The 21718-nt window shown below is 43.7% G+C and overlaps 1 protein-coding gene across 15 annotated transcripts in view; it reads left to right on the top strand.

Moving 5' to 3' along the window:
• Positions 1–210: 210 nt before the first annotated feature.
• phf14 (PHD finger protein 14) overlaps positions 211–21718 on the top strand; it is a 260453-nt gene continuing 238945 nt past the window's right edge. For 14 of the 15 annotated variants that reach the window (XR_007486408.2, XM_049743153.1, XM_049743155.2 and 11 more), the window contains exons 1-2: positions 212–342; positions 10135–10245. Coding sequence is in view for 14 of the 15 variants with exons in the window: in XM_049743153.1 (XP_049599110.1) it covers position 342; positions 10135–10245 (112 nt within the window). In the remaining variant the exon portion in view is untranslated. Of the gene's footprint in view, positions 343–10134; positions 10246–21718 lie in introns of all 15 variants that reach the window. The other variant, XM_049743152.2, reaches the window with a different exon arrangement.

Here is a 21718-nt window from a genome sequence, read left to right as displayed (position 1 = left end):
AAAACTTATCAAGTGAGCACGGTGAATCTTTTTGCCTCGAGGAGAGCCACGCCCCCCAAATGACGCCGTTTACATACTTTAAAAGGGGCCATTTATTTATTGTATACCTTTTTATGTTACACAACATCCCATTTCAAAATATCAACATTTCTTTGATTTACCATTTTCATATTTATAATTTTGTTTATCTTGGTGAGAACTACCTCTGAGTTGTCTTGTCAGTCCCTATGGCAACAGTAACCGGCCGCTTCAACGACGTCACTTCTGTTTTCCATTGTATACGCTTACTGTTAAAAGGGATACCCTCGTTCATGTAGAAAAACGAACGAACAGCAGCACGAAGTAAGTAATCAGTTTTTGCACACTACGATAATTTGTATGCAATTACTTGCCTGCATGCTACTATTTTAAAGACATGATTAGCTTTCTTCAACTGTATTTGTTTGAATTAGCAACTAGCCGGCTAAGAACTCAGAATTGGAACTGGTCGCCTTGCTATAGGTATTCATTGAAGCAGCATTGCTCCACCCTTACATTGTCCATCGATAATCTTACATATACACACGTACTGTGCTCAGTGTTGATTCATCTCTCGTAAACTACCAAACCATCAACGACAGTTGCTAATGCTGGATATGTTGCCATTAGCTTACATAGCATGGGTCATTGATGAACCCATCGATAATCATACATATACACACGTGTACTGTGCTCAATGTTTAGTCATCTTTCATAAACTACCAAACCGTGAAACAGTTGCTAATGCTGACTATGTTGCGATTATCTTACATAGCATGAGCGGTTCATCAATGTGATTGACAATATTGCAGGAATAACAATAGTAATAGTACAAATCGTAATGGATTGTCTTGGTTGGTCGACTGTGCACAGTAATGCTAAGCTACCAGCTCTGTGGGAAGAAAGAAGGCTAATGTGTGTCTGTATAACAATTGCATTTATTGGCCCAAATAACACAAAGCAACATCTATACAATAACAAAAATATATGTACACGAACAAAAACATGTATACACCTGTTTAGTTTTATAGTGGTACACTAAGTAAAAAAAGACAAAAGGAATACGGCCACGGTGCATTTGGAGAAAAAAAAAAGGGCTCCTCTTCAGTCCTCCTCTTGCGGGTTGCGTTGGCACCTTTATTTGCGACAGACACGCAAGTGCCTGCCTTGCATGTCAAGCACTCAGCTTCATAAGGATCACGACCCTGGCGAAAGCACGGACATTTTTTTTATTCAACTACTCCGTGAACGTGCGTTTTCGTTTCGGCATTGCTTGTAAGCACTCGGTGTAGACTGGCCAGCCCACCCTACCTCGTAGCAAAGTGACTACATTTGAGGAGAAGGGCGTGACTTATTTGCGAACTATTCAGAAAAACCTGGAATTGAGTGAAATGGAACGGAGTGGCAATTCTATTGACAATGTACTGTACATGTATTATATTTGGGGCAGTCCAACAAAATCCCGGACGATTTTGAAATTACCCCCGGATATTTTTTTAGGGCTCAAAAGTAGGACGTGTCCGGGAATATGAGGACGTCTGGTCATCGTATGTTAAGTATTCGCATCAGATGCACGAAATAGATTGGTGGAGTTTAGTTACCAGGCCATAACTAATATAGTGAACAGGTCATAACTTATATACAGTACTAGTATGCATCTTAAGGATTTTAGTGATCAGTGCGATTAAAAAATTGTGGAAAGAGGCAGCCGACACTGGATGACACATTTTTTAAATCAGTTGCCCTATAAGAAACACGCTGAGAGTATGCGTGCAACCATTGCTGCTCTGCTCCCTTTTCATTTGACTCATCAAACGAGGTGAAGCAAAAGCCATGTAAGCTACAAGCGGCCGACTTCCTCATCGTTTTTCCAACGTGATTTCAAAGAGTGACTGTCATCAATTGATCAACATGATGTTGCTGAGAGCCTGTGTGTACCCCACACCCAGCTCCTGTCCATCATGTGTTGAAGCTGTGCCCCGTCAAGAACCTCGCCTCTCCCCCCAAGCGGGAAGCGACCAACTTCGAGTTCTTCGAGTAGTTTCGGTAACGTCACACATTGAAGTCTGCAAAATTATAATCGGTAACCGATCTACCATGCCCAGTGACTTGTATCAGATGATGTGATCTCACCGGAACCGACTTTTTGTTTACAAGGAATCTGTTAACGCAACTCCACTGAGGGTCGTAAGATACGGGAAACTCGCGACTCAATATTGTGACAATATGTGGCCCATGATACATGAGATCTGTAATATTCATGCTATATTGTCGGAAATGTAAACAATGATATATCACGATATACAACTCAAACTTGTGAATGTAAGCCCTGTACAGCTGAAAAAATTAAAGTTCATGTCATGAACATTCATTTCATGTTTTATGTACACCAGTACAGTTCACCGATTTCTGATACTGAACTGAGTAGAAACTTAATTTTACGTAGTACCGCATTGGTGTCTTATAAATGTAAACATTGTGCAGTTTTTAACTCATTTTGGTCCAAAATGCCTGGCAAAACATGCTTTGACACGCAAATTTATATCACCATATCACCAGGAAATTATAATCTCATACAAACACCGAGTAAATGCATTGAACAAATCAATGACCGGATGTGTCAGAATATTCTCCAATTAATCAAAGATAAAACTGAAGTAATTGGTTTTGGACTCAAAGAGGAACGATTAAAAGTCAGCGCTCAGCTTCAATCAGTGATGTTAAAGCCCACAAACCAAGGTAAAAGTCTTGGTGTAGTTATGGACTCAGACCTGAATTGCAATAGTCACATTAAAACCATTACAAAATCAGCCTACTACCACCTGAAGAACATATCAACGATTAAAGGCCTTATGTCTCAGCAAGATTTGGAAAAGCTTTTCCATACTTTTGTTTTCAGTAGACTTGACTATTGTAATAAGGTTTTTACGGGCCTTTCTAAAAAGTCAATCAGACAGCTGCATATTCAAAATGCTGCCGCTCGAGTTCTCACTAAAACCAAAAAAATAGATCATATCACTCCAGTTCTGAGGTCCTTACACTGGCTTCCTGTCTGTCAACAAATTAACTTTAAAATACTTTTATTGGTTTATAAAGCTCTGAATAGTCTAAACTATAAAGCCTAAGTATATTTCTGACCTGCTGATCCCTAATGAACCATCCAGACCTCTCAGATCGTCTGGCACAGGTCTGCTCTCTGTTCCCAGAGTTAGAACTAAACAGGAAGAAGCAGCGTTCAGCTTCTATTCTCCAAATATCTGGAACAAACTCCCAGAGACATGCAGCTCTGCTGCAACTCTCAATGTTTTTAAGTCAGAGCTGGACTTTAATTTTTGCTGCTGCCTATTGCTGATTTTATTTTAATTTACACTACACTGTAACTCCGTTCCTGTTTTATTTGGATTTTTATTGATTTTAATTTTCATCAATTCTTTAATGTTTTTTAATGTTTTTCTAACTGTCCCCTGTGGCTTTTAATGTTTTCATTTCTTTGATGCCTTTCATGTTTTGTGTGAAGCTCTTTGGATTGCCTTGTTGCTGAAATGTGCCATACAAATAAACTTGCCTTGCCTTTTAAAACGCATTCTGAAGTTGTTTTGTGATTGTAAATGTGCATTTTAATTATGAGGTGTGCCCAGAGTTCTTCAGTTGTCTTGCAATCCACGGGTGCAAGATTTACCGTAATTTTCGGTCTATAAGTCGCATTTTTTTTTCATAGTTTGGGTGGGGGGGGCGACTTATACTGAGGAGCGATTTATATGTGAATGTAGCAAGGGATTACTGTAATTTGAATTTCAAGTGACGTCAGCAGCGCAGCGCGGCGCGGTGCGGCGATTGTTTACAAAAAGGACAAATATTGATCACGGGATGACGAAGATGACGAAGGGCCCCACGTACTACCGGCATCATTAGCGGCTTTGTTTGTAAGTGACACAGAGGACGAAGAGTTTGAAGGATTTAATGATTTGGAGTGACACAGAAGGTTTGAAAAACTATTATGGCTTTTACGCACAACACCGGTGCTCAGCTGGGTGGCTGTCCGGGGACGGTGGATGGGGCTCGGACATGGCTTTTACGCACGCCCGGTCCTATTCGATGGAGCTCTCTTCCACTTCCGTGGCTGGAAGTGCCACCTCCGGGGATGGAAGTCCACACCGCCACACGCCTGGAAGTCCACGCTGGTGCTTGGGGCCGTGTGGCAGTTAACTATTTATGTTATAGTTATTTGATATATTTTATTTTGTGTAGCAACTTGTATATGTTTATATCGTTACAGTTCAGTAGTTGTTGGCTCATTGAACTCTTGTTTTGTTAAATAAAGAGCCCTTTACCAAACCCACGTCTTTCCTTGTACTTTGTTAACGCTATAATATAGTTATATACTAGATCTGTGGAATAACGACGAGGCTGACGTCAGGGCGCACGCGAGGCGTTGTTGACAAAGGATGAGGCATTTGATCAATGGATTTAATGATTTAGAGTGACACAGATGGTTTGATAATATTATTGCTTATATAATAGTTATTTGATATATAATTTATATATCGTTATATGGGCCTGTGGAATATTTTGAAGTGCAAGCGCCGTCAGCGGTGCGCACCCATTGTTGACAAAGGACGATCGATGGATTTAATGAATTGGAGTGACACAGATGGTTTTATAAATGTGTTATTTATGTAATAGTTTTTTTGAATAACTCTGAATGTTACGTCAGGCCCGTTCTCAGCTCTTCGTTTGTGTTTATGTCACGTCAGCATACCTATCGTTTAGCCTGTTGTTGCTCGTTCATGTCTGTTCATGGTGTTAGATTTTCATCCATCCATCCATCCATCTTCTTCCGCTTATCCGGGGTCGGGTCGCGGGGGCAACAGCTTCAGGAGGGACTCCCAGACTTCCCTCTCCCCAGCCACTTCATCCAGCTCATCCCGGGGGATCCCAAGGCGTTCCCAGGCCAGCTGAGAGACATAGTCTCTCCAGCGCGTCCTGGGTCGTCCCCGGGGTCTCCTACCGGTGGGACATGCCCGGAACACCTCCCCAGGGAGGCGTCCAGGAGGCATCCTGATAAGATGCCCGAGCCACCTCATCTGGCTCCTCAACGTGGAGGAGTAGCGACTCTACTCCGAGTCTCTCCCGGATGACCGAGCTTCTCACCCTATCTCTAAGGGAGAGCCCGGACATCCTGCGGAGAAAACTCATTTCGGCCGCTTGTATCCGAGATCTCGTTCTTTCGGTCACGACCCATAGCTCGTGACCATAGGTGAGGGTAGGAGCGTAAATCGACCGGTAAATTGAGAGCTTTGCCTTTTGGCTCAGCTCTCTCTTCACCACAACGGACCGGTACAGGGTCCGCATTACTGCCGACGCTGCACCGATCCGCCTGTCGATCTCACGCTCCATCCTCCCCTCACTCGTGAACAAGACTCCAAGATACTTGAACTCCTCCACTTGGGGCAGGATCTCATCCCCGATCCGGAGAGGGCATTCCACCCTTTTCCGATCGAGGACCATGGACTCGGATTTGGAGGTGCTGACCCTCATCCCGACCGCTTCACACTCGGCTGCGAACCGTTCCAGCGAGAGCTGGAGATCACGGCCTGAAGAAGCCAACAGCACCACGTCATCTGCAAAAAGCAGAGACGCGATGCTGAGGTCCCCAAACCGGACCCCCTCAACGCCTCGGCTGCGCCTAGAAATTCTGTCCATAAAAATTATGAACAGAATCGGTGACAAAGGGCAGCCTTGGCGGAGTCCAACCCTCACTGGGAACGAATCCGACTTACTGCCGGAAATGCGGACCAGACTCTGGCATCGGTGATACAGGGACCGAACCGCCCTTATCAGTTGGCTCGGCACCCCGTACTCCCGAAGCACCCTCCACAGAACCTCCCGAGGGACACGGTCGAACGCCTTCTCCAAGTCCACAAAACACATGTGGACTGGTTGGGCAAACTCCCATGCACCCTCGAGGATCCTGCCGAGGGTGTAGAGCTGGTCCACTGTTCCACGGCCAGGACGAAAGCCACACTGCTCCTCCTGAATCCGAGGTTCGACCTCCCGACGGACCCTCCTCTCCAGCACCCCTGAATAGACCTTACCAGGGAGGCTGAGGAGTGTGATTCCCCTGTAATTGGAACACACCCTCCGGTCCCCCTTCTTAAAGAGGGGAACCACCACCCCAGTCTGCCAATCCAGAGGCACTGTCCCCGATGTCCACGCAACGTTGTAGAGGCGTGTCAGCCATGACAGCCCCACAACATCCAGAGCCTTTAAGAACTCTGGGCGGATCTCATCCACCCCCGGGGCCTTGCCACCGAGGAGTTTTTTAACTACCTCAGTGACTTCGACCCCAGAGATTGGAGAATCCGCCTCAGAGTCTCTAGGCCCTGCTTCCTCAATGGAAGGCGTGTAGGTGGAATTGAGGAGGTCTTCGAAGTATTCTCCCCACCGACTCACGACGTCCCGAGTCGAGGTCAGCAGCACGCCATCCCCACTGTAAACAGTGTTGACGTTGCACTGCTTCCCCCTCCTGAGACGCCGGATGGTGGACCAGAATTTCCTCGAAGCCGTCCGAAAGTCATTCTCCATGGCCTCACCGAACTCCTCCCACGCCCGGGTTTTTGCCTCAGCAACCGCCGAAGCCGCGTTCCGCTTGGCCATCCGGTACCTGTCAGCTGCCTCCGGAGTCCCGCAGGCCAAAACGGCCCGATAGGACTCCTTCTTCAGCTTGACGGCATCCCTTACCGCCGGTGTCCACCAGCGGGTTCGGGGGTTGCCGCCACGACAGGCACCAACGACCTTACGGCCACAGCTCCGGTCAACAATGGAGGCGCGGAACATGGTCCACTCAGACTCAATGTCCCCCGCCTCCCCCGGGACGTGGGAAAAGCTCTGCCGGAGGTGGGAGTTGAAGCTCTTCCTGACAGGAGATTCTGCCAGACGTTCCCAGCAGACCCTCACAGAGCGTTTGGGTCTGCCAGGTCGGACCGGCATCTTCCCCCACCATCGGAGCCAACCCACCACCAGGTGGTGATCAGTTGACAGCTCCGCCCCTCTCTTCACCCGAGTGTCCAAAACATGCGGCCGCAAATCCGATGACACGACTACAAAGTCGATCATCGAACTGCGGCCTAGGGTGTCCTGGTGCCAAGTGCACACATGGACACCCTTATGTTTGAACATGGTGTTCATTATTGAAAATCCGTGTCGAGCACAGAAGTCCAACAATAGAACACCGCTCGGGTTCAGATCAGGGGGGCCGTTCCTCCCAATCACGCCCTTCCAGGTCTCACTGTCATTGCCCACGTGAGCATTGAAGTCACCCAGTAGAACGATAGAGTCCCCAGAAGGAGCGCTCTCCAGCACTTCCTCCAGGGACCCCAAGAAGGGTGGGTACTCTGAGCTGCTGTTTGGTGCATAGACACAAACAACAGTCAGGACCCGTCCCCCCACCCGAAGGCGGAGGGAGGCTACCCTCTCGTTCACCGGGGTGAACCCCAATGTGCAGGCGCCCAGCCGGGGGGCAATAAGTATACCCACACCTGCTCGACGCCTCTCACCGTGGGCAACTCCAGAGTGGAAGAGAGTCCAGCCCCTCTCGAGAGGGCTTGTACCGGAACCCAAACTGTGTGTGGAGGCTAGTCCGACTATATCTAGTCGGAATCTTTCTGCCTCGCACACCAGCTCGGGCTCCTTTCCAGCCAGAGAGGTGACATTCCATGTCCCAAGAGCCAGCTTCTGCAGCCGGGGATCAGACCGCCAAGGTCCCTGCCTTTGGCTGCCGCCCAGCTCACATTGCACCCGACCCCTTCGGCCCCTCCCACAGGTGGTGAGCCCATGGGAAGGGGGACCCACGTTTCCATTTCGGGCTATGCCCGGCCGGGCCCCATGGGCGAAGGCCCGGCCACCAGACGCTCGCTTTCGAGCCCCGCCTCCAGGCCTGGCTCCAGAGGGAGGCCCCGGTGACCCGCGTCCGGGCGAGGGAAAACTAAGTCCATTTATATCACTCATCATAAGGGGCTTGGGTGAGCCGTGCTTTGTCTGACCCCTCACCTAGGACCCGTTTGCCATGGGTGACCCTACCAGGGGCATGAAGCCCCCGACAACATGGCTCCTAGGATCATAGGGGCACGCAAAAGACGTGTTAGATTTTGTCGAATAAATTTCCCCCAAAATGCGACTTATACTCCGGAGCGACTTATATATGTTTTTTTTCACGTTATTGTGCATTTTATGGCTAATGCGACCTATATTCCGGAGCGAATTTTAGTCCGAAAAATACGGTACTACCTTTGTACCTGGGGATGGATGTGTTTGAAACAGGCTTAAAGATTAGAATTAGCTCTCCATTCTGATTCGAAGCCTTCAAAATCATCTTCCCATTGTCGACAAACAGATCTTTTAGCCACAAAACCCAATCTAATGGTTCGCCTGGTTTGAAGTCCTCAAGTGCATTGTCAATAATGTAACTTCCTTATTTTGAAGTTCGCACATCTTCCAAGCTTAAAAACAATATCCCGAAATCCTACGATCCAACGACACCCTCGCATGTTTATTCTGATGCATTTCATTGGCTGCAAGATCGAGATTTAGGTAAAGAAAATCAAAAAGACGCATCCGCTTAACCGGCTTTAAAGATAGAAATGTGCAACAGCGCTCTAGGTGAAACGCAGCAACATGCTCCCAGGTTAAATAGGTTAAAGTGCATTAACAACATTCATCGTACAGCTGGACATATTAAAGTGCGTGAAAATTAATATTTTTGTGGACAAGAACGCCGTATTGCTTTCTGATTCTGAAACGTCAGTAGCAACTTACTTTACACGCATTTAGCTTCACTTCGTTTACTTTTGCTCTAGCATCACCATACAATACTGTGAAGTACGACTGCGTAGTTCACGTCTCGTTCCAGTTAAAGTTAAAGTTAAAGTCCCAATGATCATCGTCACACACACATCTGGGTGTGGTGAAATTTGTCCTCTGCATTTAACCCATCCCCATGTGATTTTGATCCATCCCCTGGGGGAGAGGGGAGCAGTGAGCAGCAGCAGTGCCGCGCTCGGGAATCATTTGGTGATCGAACCCCCCAATTCCAACCCTTAATGCTGAGTGCCAAGCAGGGAGGCAATGGGTCCCATTTTTATAGTCTTTGGTATGACCCACAACCTTCCAGTCTCAGGGCGGACACTCTACTACTAGGCCACTGAGCTGTGTTAGATTGTTAGTGTTGTTAGATTCAAATAAATCTGGCAATGGACGTGGTGATACTACACCAATGAGAATTGTCATCCAAATTGTTTGTTGATCTGGCCTTCCACGGGCGTAACTTTGTGTTTGTATTATATGTCCACTTAAAGCAGGGGTGTCAAACTAATTTTTTGTAACGCGCCGCATCATAATTATAGTTTCCCTCGGAGGGCCGTTATGATTGTCAACGTCTTCTATATATGGTGTAGGCTACAAAACAAACTGATCACTAACACGTTTTGAAATCAGAGACTAGTAAAAAAAAATCAAATATTTTAAAAAGAAATATGGTAATAAAAATTGCAAGCAATATCTAAATTATTTTAAAAGTAAAGACAATTTGTAATTTTAGTAATGATACAAAGTTTGTCTTTGAGGGCCTTGAGTTTGGCACCAATGACTTAAAGAAACTTGGTGACAGTGTCAAAGAAAAAGTAACTCTCGGATAGAAACCTCAAAAGGATCCAAGGCTCAGAGCGAATAAGCAGGGGACAGAGGACAGAGAGAAAAAGGGAAAGAGTGGATCTTAGTTTTTAGTTTTGCGTGCAAAATTGCAATCATTGAGTTTTATTTAGGGTGATGGATGAAAAGTTTTTGAAAGAGGTCAAAAGAACCGTTCAATCAATCAATAGGTTGTTACCTTTCACTTTAAACCATATTTATGATCACTATTCCATGTTAACCAATTGAAGTTGTGCTTTCTTTTGTAACTGAGCGCAATGTTTTTTCTTTAAAAAAGGTTTGCTCGATGTTAATTGTTTATTGATTTAAAGGGACAGGTTTTGTTTGTTTTGTATCAATGCATTTATTGTAAACTTGCAATTGTAAAAGGGTGGAAAGCTAACTGTGTTTTCTGCAACTATTTCATGTTAGTGGAACGTGGTTCACAGCGTCGTCAGGTGAAACCGCTGGCTGCTTCTCTTCTTGATGCCCTGGATTATAATAGCTCAGATGACAGTGACTTTGAAGTTGGAGATGCCTCAGGTGTGTATGCATTACCTTTTTATCATTATACCATATTTTCTGGACTATAAGGCGCACCGGACTATAAGGCGCACCTTCAGTAAATGGCCCATTTTAAAACTTTGTCCACATATAAGGCGCACCGGACTATTAATGCATTAATTTTTTGAGACAGTCCTCTATAGGGGCCGACCATTCGCACCGACATTCCACGAACCATTACCATTGTGAATGAACTTGTAAATATGTAACTATATCCTTACTATATCCTTTGCAGATAGGTTGATATTGCAAATGGGAATCTGTTGTCAATTGCACTACAAGAAAAGTTAAAGATTAAAATAATAACAAATTAACAATTTTATGAAAGTTGAATGAATTTCTTATTAGATGTATTAAGTTTGTTTTATTGTTGTTGTTGTATGAATAAGAAGGGTGATATTGGTGTTTGTGACTGCAGTTAACAGGCCAGGTTGCATCATGTCAGATTTTTAATCCAAATCAAATCATTCTCCATTTTATCCTTTTTTATTTCAACTTCAGATGCAACAAATTATTTTATAATCACAAAATAATGATCCATAGTCTTTTTGATTCATAATTCATAGTCTTCAGCGGGCCACTTAAGATTGATTTTATGACACAATACTTCGGGCCAGTTTAAATTTAGACGCGGGCCGGGCCGGAATTTGGTCCATATATAAGGCGCACTGGACTATAAGGCGCACTGTCGGCTTTTGAGAAAATTTGAGGTTTTCAGGTGCACCTTATAGTCTGGAAAATACGGTATTTAATTTTCTGCATATTTTATGCTGTTGGTTCAAATCTACGCTCTTTGTATTGATACCTGAAGCGAACCGTACCAGAGTCCGTTTAAAAGTGAACCAGGATCACCTTAAAAAGTGGGTCTCGGTACGGTTCTTTAATCCTCACCAGGATTCGTTTGCGTGTATTCACACCTGCACAAAAGTTCCGGACCAGCATTAGAATCAAACCCTGGTCCTTTTAAAGTGGACCAAACAGTCAGGTTTGAATACACTGTTAGAGTACAGTACATACAGTGTTTTCTGCACTATAAGGTGCACTGGGTTATAAAGTGCACCCTCATTGAATGTTTTGTTTTAGAAATATTTTCATATATAGGGCGCTCCGGATTAAAAGGCGCATAGAATAGAAGCTACTGTGTCAAACTGGGGTTGACTGGGGTTTCGTTATGCATCCACTAGATCAGTGGTCCCCAACCAGTTTCGAAGGCTTCATTACCTCGTTAGCTAGCCTGTCGCCACATATTATGCAGAGTGGGCTTGGCGCGTCACAGTCACCTGTGGCGATAAATCCGTATTTTAAGTAGGACTACAGAAATTGTCTTTTAAATGCAGCTTTCCTTTTCTTAGACGTCGTAGCCTCTTCTTTTTCCGTCTCCTCATTGGGCTGTTTTCCCTTTCCGAAGAAGCTTTCCAAACATCTCTGTTTCTTGCTCATATTTGCTTGCTTCCCGGGCTGGACTGAGGTGACATGTCACGTGACCGAGACGAGCGTGTTGACCTGAACCGACGGATATAATTGGGAGAGAATCGCCATTTTTTTTAATGTTTTTCAAAATAAATTTTTACTCATTTTTGTAAGCTTTGCGGGCTCGACTGAGGAAACTTGTCACGTGACCGGGACAAGCGTCTTGACCTTAATTAATTGACCAGCGATTAAAAAAATTAAATAAAAATAAATAACATTTCTGTGTGGCTTGGCGGCCCGGTACCAAGTGACCCGCGGACCGGGGGTTGGGGACCCCTGCACTAGATGGAGCTGTGCTAAAGGGAATGTCAAACCAGTCAACGAGATATTCAGTCAAACTTTATATACGTCAAACTCTATATACAATACGACATACAATACAAAAATTGCACAGTAACACAACGTTGTTCAAACAATAATGTGCATATTTACATATCCCTGTCCACAAATCCCTAAAACTTAATATACGGCAAATTTTATATACAATACAAATATGCAGTACAAACATTGCACAACACGACGTTGTTCAAACGTTAATGTGCATATTTACATATCCCTGTCCACAAATCTGCCAAATTCTTCTTCTTCCGTTTCCGAATTGAAGAGTTTCTTTTTTAACAGTTGAATGATATACACTACAAACATTGCACAATAACACGACGTTGTTCAAATGTTAATGTACATATTTACATATCCCCGTCCACAAATCCATCGAATTCTTCCTCTTCCGTGTCCGAATTGAACAGTTGGGCGAGTGCGGCATTCATTATGCCCCGGCTCCCTCTCGTCATTGTCCGTCAGCGTCGCTGCTATTCACAGGCGGTTCAGTTATTATTCCTGCCTTTGCAAAAGCTCGGACCACAGTCGCAACGACTAATATATCAGCCCAGGCGTCCACAATCTATTGGCAGATAGTGGCATGCATGGCGTCTTTATTCACACAAGTGGTGTTGGACTAGGAGTAAGCACAGTATGAGTGTTTACTGCTATTACTTCAATGACGCCCCTGACCACGGTTGCCGTAATGCTGAAAGCAATGCGACCTTGTAATTTACTCGTCGTACTGAAACATTTTGGTAGAGCGTTGTGTACAACCACGATGGATCAACAAATCCACCAATTGATCCATATATAAGGCGCGCTGTGGTTTTTTTGAATAAATTAAAGGGTTTTAAGTGCGCCTTATAGTGCAGAAGATACGGTACTCAGGCTGGCTGCCAATTCGAGTCGACAGGTCAGGTAATGTCGACTACTCACGATAAAGTCGACGGTCCCAACAATTAATTAATAATTGTCGTAGTTTTGATGCTTTGTTGTCCTGTCAAAACTGTTATTGATGCACAGGCACGAAAGCAATATTGTGGGCTAGCCGTGTTTCAACTGGAAAAACAGTATCATGGCTAACCGCCAGCAACGTGGAGCTTGACAGATTCGGAGCTGTTACTAATAATTCTTAGAAAGAATGCAATTTATAGCCGGCAAAACCGTTCTTGGCAGCAAGACAGCAGTGTAGAGCATACTGCATAAAAAAGACTCACATTGTGGTGATTCAATTTCTTATGAAGATGGACAGTTACTTTGATGAGTGAACTGTTAATAGTATTAATATTAATGTTAGTGAGCTACTTGCATATACTGCATTTTCCGGAGTATAAGTCGCACCGGAGTACAAGTCGCACCAGCCATAAAATGCATAATAAAGAAGAAAATAAATACATATAAGTCGCACCGGAGTACAAGTACATTTTTAGGGGAACTTTATTTGACAAAATACAACACCAAGAACAGACATGACTAGGCAACTGCAGGCTAAACGATACGGTATGCTAACGTTACATAAATACAAACGAGGAACTGAAAATGTGCCTGACGCAACATATTAACAGTTATTCAAATAACTATAACATAAATAACAAGTTTGTCAAACCATCCGTGTCACTCCAAATCATTAAATCCATCGAAATCTTTGTCCTCTGTGTAAACAACGCCACTGCTGACTCTGGAAGTACATGCGGCGCTGACGTCAGACTCATCATCAGTTGCGGTTCCAATTATTCCACAGGCCTATATAACTACATATAAATTATATATCAAATAACTGTAACATAAATAACAAGTTTATCAAACCATCCGTGTTACTCCAAATGATTAAGTCCATCGAAATCTTCGTCATCTATGTCACTTATAAAAAACTCCGCTGACTTAGAAAGTCAGTTGATGGATTCGGACTCGTCAGTTGCAGATCCAATTATTCCACAGGCCTAGAGCGCCTTCATGCGGTTTAGTCTGAAAATAATTTGTGAAGTGATATACTACTAGTAAGTAAGTAATGTGTTAATGATCAAGTAATAATGTGTTTATAATTTCACATATAAGTCGCTCCTGAGTATAACAAACTATGAGAAAAACTGCAACTTGTAGTCTGGAAAATACGGTATCTGTAAACGCTAAGCTCTTAAGGCTAGCAATGAGGATTACATTAGCCTTAGCATTTAGCAACACATAGGTAACGTATTAGATGTATTGTTATAACCCAGGTATGGGTAAACTACGGCCCGCGGGCCACATCCGGCCCACGGGACCGTTTAATCCGGCCCGCCAACCCTAAATAAATTGTATTATTATACATTTTTTTTCTGTCATTTTGTCTGCAATGACTGCGTTTCCCCAGTAGATGGGGAACCACCCGCCTGCGCATTCACTACCGGAAGCCGTGTCAGAAAGCTCGGTGCACACTCACAAGTGCGTGTACGTACTCGCGTAGTACGGAAATGGCGCACTCGCGCTCTATTTGTATCAGTGCCGAATTTAGAGCGTGGGCTGTTGTTAGAGATTTGCTCACTCCAACTTATTTTGCAAGAACCACACGGGAGACAAGCAAGTCCTTTTAGACACCTGCAGGTGGAGAGTTCACTCGCTCAAGGAATGAAATCTGAAAGTTTCCTTCCTGCAAGGGCATATTTATTAGGAGGAACAGAGTGGGGGTGAGAGTGGACAGGTTTGGTGAACCCCCGGCCTCTGATAAGATCAGAGCAGGGGGTGTTTTGCGATGTTGTGGGAAACAGAACAACTTTGATTGCTTCCTCTGCAGCTGGTCAATCAGACAGAGGAAGCAACCACTTTATTTTACTGCGTTGTGAGAGCAAGACAATCATTATAGTCTACATTCCAACATAATCCTACGATAAAGATAACCTGGAAAACCCTAACAGCTGTGACGACAGCATTCTTGTAATTTGCGCGCCGAGCTTTTGGATACAGTTTTACGCTAAAGCCACCCACAAACCTTCCCCTGGAATCCTTCCATTAAAATGAGTCGCCCAAGGAAAGGCAAGGTGGACACTGAGTGCCGAGTGTTTAAAAAGAGTGGCCAATTTGGCTCAACGTACGCGACGTGACGTTCAGCCACATGAACATCAACATCAAACCGTCACAGATCTAGGTAAACGGACCAACACCTCGGATCTCTCCTAAGAATTGCCACAACAAATTTTACTCCAGACTATGACACACTAGCAAAAAAAGGGAGACCAACAACACTGTTCCCACTGAAAATGAAGGGGAGGCTTTCAAGTTTGTTGTAAAAAAATGGATTTTGAATATGATCTGTACAAATAGCAGGGATTGAAACTAGCGACCATTCTCATTTTCAAACAATGCAGGATGCTCAAGGACATTGATGCACCACCTGTTTGTGACTAATCTTAACCTGTAAAGTTCTTAAGGCTTACTTTAAGGAAGTGTTTCCCGTTTCCTCACCTCTGTTACCAGATGTTTGTGAGTTAAAACTCTGCTCTGATTTTCAGATACCCCTCACCGTGTTGCCATTTTGATTACTTTATTTGGATGTATGCTTTCACCGATTCTTCAAGATGATATATTTGGTCAGAATGTTTGCCGTTTGATGTGATCTCATAAGATAAACATACATCTTTCATTAATCTGACCTGCAGGCACTGAAGTGATGGAGACTGTTATTCATAATAACAGTGTCGTATTTTGTGAGAATCACTGATAGCAGTTTTTTAGGGATGTTTTTTTTTTTTAAATGCTGTTAATAAATGCATTTGTTTTCAAAAAACTTTTTTTTGAATATCCATGCTCTACTACCTACAAAAGGCCAAAACCTTTTATGCAATGACCTTTACAGGTCGTTTACATTACTTCACACAAATACTACATCCATCTGCTCCTGATTCGGCCCCCCGGTCAAAATTTAGATTTTGAACAAACTCCGGCCAAATCGGCCATCATAAGTTAGTTAAAGGCCATCTCATAGAAATGTGTCTTTAAACGTGTCTTAAATGTTTCTACTGAGGTAGTAGTTCTAATATCCATTGGTAGGGCATTCCAAAGCTCTGGAGCCCGAATAGAGAATGCTCTAGACCACATATGTCAGAGTTACGGCCCGCGGGCCAGATCCGGCCCGCGAATTGATTATCTATGTCCCCCTGGATGATATTGAATTACTATTAGAACCGGCCCGTAGGCCACAGCCGCCCGCTGGTGTTTTGCACGCACCAACACTACATTTCCCACAATGCAACGGTAGCCCGCGATGTCCCTGCAGCTCGCACAAGCGGCTTCATTATTCATCAGTAGTCAGAGCAGAGTTCAACTTTCTGATACCCCCCTCCTCAAAAATGGCTAAACGTAAGGTGGACGCTGAGAACAGGGGGTTTCAGGCCAGGTGGGAGGCAGAGTACATGTTTACGGAGGTAAGAGGCAAACCTGTGTGTCTTCTGTGTGAAGAAAATGCGGCTGTAATGAAAGAATTAAATTTAAGAAGGCACTATCAAACGTCTAAGAAACACACAGACCAAGACAAGAATATGGAATATGAACAAAAGCTACAGAAGGTGGAAGAATTAAAACGAGGCCTTAAGTCCAGACAGGCTATGTTCACGTATGCTAAATCACAAAGCGAGGCTGCTGCCAAGGCTAGCTTTATTGTGGCAAAAGAGATCGCCAAATCAGCCCGGCCCTTTGCAGAAGGAGAGTTGATCAAAAACGGGTTTTGAGCCTCAGAGCCTAACCCCGAACATTGATGAACTTGTACAAAAGATGAGACACTTCTAAGTATCAGGCTCAGCCTCCGACAAGTGAGCATCACAGAGCAGTAACGTATTTTCCGTTTTTTAATTCGGTTACATTTTTACATTTGTTTCTGCAAGACGTGATTTTTCTTTGAAGAAAGTATTGTTTTGTCTGTGTGCCGTAAATTTTTGAATTTTATTTATTTATATTTATTTTTCAGTTGAATGGACCAAGGGAAAATTGCAGATAAGAGCCATGAGAAAGAATACAACTGATTTGATTAATTTTTTATTTTACGATTTGAAAGCAATGATCGGTAGATCATAGAGCAGCACAATAATACATTTTCAGTTTATAATGCATGCACTTTTACTTATGCATTTATGTTGATATTAAGAAACACATTTTGTTTTTAAAACAATTGAATTTTTTGCTGTTTGGCTGTTGAAAATGTTTTCCCTTGAAGTTACTGACAGAGCCATAACAAAATATTGCCATATTCATTTAATCATTAAATAATGTACACTGTGTTAGGTCTTAGTTCAAAAGGCTATGTGCAATCATTCCGATATATTTTAATAAACATTGAACCAGTCCGGCCCTCGGCTTGTAGCAAATTTGTTTTTTTGGCCCTCGGTGTGTTTGACTTTGACATCCCTGCTCTAGACCCTGCAGACATTTTCTTGGCCCTCGGTATAACTAAAAGACTAGCGTTTTGCGAACGAAGGTTACGAGACGGAACATAAGGAACGACTAGGTCGACGAGATATGAAGGCGCTAAGCCATGCAGTGCTTTATAGGTTAGTAGAAGAACCTTGAAGTCACATCTTAAATGGACCGGGAGCCAATGTAATTGGGCTAATATTGGGGTGTGATCAAATTTTCTTGACCGTGAGAGCAGCCTTGCAGCGGCATTTTGCACTAACTGTAGACTTTTAATACTGGATTTAGGAAGACCAGAGAATAATACATTACAGTAGTCCAGGCGCGACGTGACGAACGCATGTATAATAGTTTCCGCATCCCCGGTCGAGAGGATAGGACGAATCTTAGCAATATTACGAAGGTGAAAAAACGCAATCCTGGTTATATTCTTAATGTGTTTTTGAAAGGAGAGCGTTTGGTCAAATATTACCCCGAGATTAGTTACCGTATCACTCTGAGTGATAGTACGGTTATCTATAGTTATAGTGGTTTCCTTAAATAAATGTATAAACGAGTAGGACCTATTATCAACATCTCAGTTTTATCCGGGTTAAGACGAAGGAAGTTGAGAGACATCCATTGCTTAATCTCCGCAAGGCACGCCTCGAGATTACAGCAGTCCTGTGGATCTGTCATCCATAACGGCATATATAATTGGGTGTCATCCGCGTAGCATTGAAAACTAATATTATATTTACGTATTATGTCCCCAAGCGGAATCATATAAATATTAAATAAAATCGGTCCGAGTACCGATCCCTGTGGGACACCACACGTAACATTATAAAGCTCAGAGGACATATTACCATGGACCACTCGGTGCGTCCTGCCTGATAGATAGGAATTGAACCAGCTTAGTGCTGACCCTGAGATACCAACACAACTTTTAAGACGCCCTAATAAAATATCGAAGTCTACAGTGTCAAAGGCAGCACTAAGATCAAGTAGTAACAATGCAGACGGCGTATTTGAATCCATAGCTATGAGGAGATCATTAGTCACTTTAGCAAGTGCTGTCTCTGTAGAATGATTAGCTCTAAAACCAAACTGAAAAGAGTCATATCAATTATTAGCGACCATGTAATCAATAAGCTGCTGTGCTACTACTTTTTCAAGAAGTTTTGCTATGAATGGGAGGTTTGAAACTGGCCTATAATTACTGAGACAGTCCGGGTCAAGATTTGCTCGCTTAAGTAGTGGTTTAATAATAGCGGTTTTAAAGGCTATTGGCACTATCCCAGAGGAAACAGACAGATTGATCATATTTAAGACGGACGGTCCTAAAATTGGAAATAATTCTTTAAGTAGTTTGGCTGGAAGCGGGTCGAGTAAACATGTTGTTTGTTTAGCCGTACTAACCAATTTTGTAAGCATTTCAAGGGACACGCTTTTAAAATTTGAGAGGGTTATTGCATGATCCCCAGCGCTAGTAACCGGCGGAGCGATTGGCATGGTATTCTTGATCTCGTCCCTAATGGACTCAATCTTTTGAGCAAAAAATTTCATAAACTCGTCAGCTGAGTGGAAGGAGCTATCGGGGGTCGGCTGGCGCAGAGTTAGCTTTGCCACTGTATCAAATAAGTATTTAGGATTGTTTTTATTAAGATTAATGACTTGCGAAAAATAACGAGTTTTTGCTAAAATAAGCGCATCTTTATATTTCAGGAGGCTGTCCTTCCATGCCTGATGGAAAACCTCAAGTTTGGTTAAACGCCATCTGCGCTCATGCTTTCTACATAATTGTTTAAACGTACGTGTTTCATCTGTGAACCGCGGAGTTGGCCATCTACGGCGAGTTTTCAGACGTAGCGGTGCCACAGAGTCGATGGCTTTTAATAATGTCACATTGAATTCATTTGTAAGGTTATCGATAGAGCCACTGTACGCGGGAAACATGGCGGTTGCCGGCGACAGTAACTCAGATAGCGCAGTTGCAGTCATGGAGTTAAAATTACGGCTGCTATAATTCTGATTGCTCTCTTGTCTTTGACAAGGAACTAAAATTTCAAATTTTATTAAAAAATGATCAGACAGAACAGTAGTGTATGGCAGTACTGTTATATTTCAGGTTGCTAGTCCCCGGGATAATACCAGATCTAAGGTATTTCCATTCTTATGCGTTGCTGCCTGTACAGCTTGCGTAAAACCAAACGTATCGATTAAAGTTTGAAATGGCAAAGTCAGTGGTTCTGACGGTGAATTCATGTGGATGTTGAAATCACCCATGATAACTATATTATCTGCATTTGTCACTAGATCAGCCACAACTTCTGAAAATTCATCCAGGAAGCCAGAGTAAGCCGGGTGGGCGGTAAATAACAACAAGATAGAATGACGGTAACGCAGTGGATCGCACAATGAGAACTTCAAATGTTTTAAATACGTGAATTGAGCGAGGCCTAAATCTAAGCTCAGAATTTGAGATGAGGGCGACACCCCCACCCTTTTTTCGAGGACAAGCCACATGCGAGCTCACAAAATTTGGAGGCGAGGCCTCGTTAAGTGGCAGCAGTTCATTAGGTTTTAACCAGGTCTCGCAAAGACCAAAAACGTTTAGATTATGTTCCGTGATAAGGTCATTAACGAGAACTGCTTTCGTATGAAGTGATCTAATATTCATAAAACCGAATTTAAGTGTAATTGGTTGATCAGGGTGCGTATCTATCGAAGGATTTTTAAACGGGATGCGAGTAAAATTGTGTTCTCTAGGCCTAATATCACCTCTCAAAAGTTTATTAGGGCGGTGGGATGAAACGACCGTGGGAATTTGATGATGAGTATCTGTTACACATGTGAAGTTATCTAAAACAGGCACCGTTTCATCAGCAAGACCGGTCGGGACGGAGTGATTGGATTTGTCTACTACCCCAGTAGAAAGTGTGTTTATGTGTACTGCAGCACTATTTAAACTGTCGCGCTCTAGTCTACACGAGGAGCTATGTGTATGCTGAAAGTCTAGCCTAGCACTAGTTAACTTTAACTTAACAGACTCCAAACCCATCCTCACAGGTGGTCTAATCACCTGTGCCCTGGCCTGCTCTAAAGTGACCTGTCATGAGTGGCTCAAACAGTAATCTATATCCCTAGAAAGAGTGAAGGCGCCTTCACGGTTAGGGTGAAGGCCGTCCTTCCTCAGCAGGTCGGGGCGGCCCCAGAAGGAGGACCAGTTATCTATAAAATACAGTCCCTGCTTTTTACAGAACCCAGCCATCCATCGATTAAGGGAGACTAATCTACTAAACCTCTCATCAGTGCCTCTCCCAGGCAAGGGGGCCAGAGACAAATACTCGATGCCGACTCATCTTTCTGGCAAGATCACAAGTCCTTGCTATGTTTTTCTTTGTGATCTCTGATTGTCTCATCCTAACATCATTGGAGCCGACGTGTATCACTATGTCCGAGTAGCTAGTGTTGTTGGAACTACGCTGTTGACTAGGCCTATTGCGAGTCAGCTCCCTAAGATTAGCTTCTATGTCGGGTGCTCTGCCCCCAGGAATACACATTACCGTGGCTGGATTTTTAAGCGTAATGTTGCGGGTAATGGAGTCGCCTATGACCAAAGTGCGAGGGCCAGTAGACCGAGATGACTTTGGACGGCTATGCGTCTTACCTGGCTCATCGCGATTAGCAAGCCGCTTGGGGCTAATGCTAACCGGGCTAGCGGGCTGACTACGCGTCTGTGTTCGCCGCAACTACTGTTATCGCACTATTCTGCTCTAACTGGCGGACACGTCCCTCTAGCAGAGACAACCTCTCTAAGAGAAGGGTGCAGTTGGTGCACGGAGCCGTACATACCTCTTGGTCCGCTGCCATACTTTGTGTCCGAAGAGCGACGATCTGTCAGATGTATTAAGTTAGTTTCATTATTGTTATTGTATTAATAAGGAGGGTGATATTGGTGTTTGTGACTGCAGTAAACAGGCCAGTTGCATCATGTCAGGGTTTTAATCCAAATTAAATCATTCTCTATTTTATCTTTTTTACTTCAACTTCATACGCAACAAATTTCTTCATGATCACAAAATAATAATACATAATTTTTTCTTGTTTGCGATCACTGTGAGTAGGCGGCGCGCATGCGTAGTAGTGTGTAGAGTTAGTACGAAGTAGACAGCTCTCACCAGTAGTCCGTGTTTTTTTTTTTTGTCTTTCCCTGTGCAGCGTCACTTGCAGCGTCTCTGATTTTAGCGTCGCCTCAGTCCTTGGTGTGTGGACATCTGAATGAGGAAGTGTCTGTGAA

The sequence above is a fragment of the Syngnathus scovelli genome, chromosome 15 (assembly GCF_024217435.2).
Source record: "Syngnathus scovelli strain Florida chromosome 15, RoL_Ssco_1.2, whole genome shotgun sequence".
NCBI classification, from domain to species: domain Eukaryota; kingdom Metazoa; phylum Chordata; class Actinopteri; order Syngnathiformes; family Syngnathidae; genus Syngnathus; species Syngnathus scovelli.
Note: the sequence above shows the minus strand (reverse complement) of the source record. Positions and strands in the feature narration are given on the sequence as shown.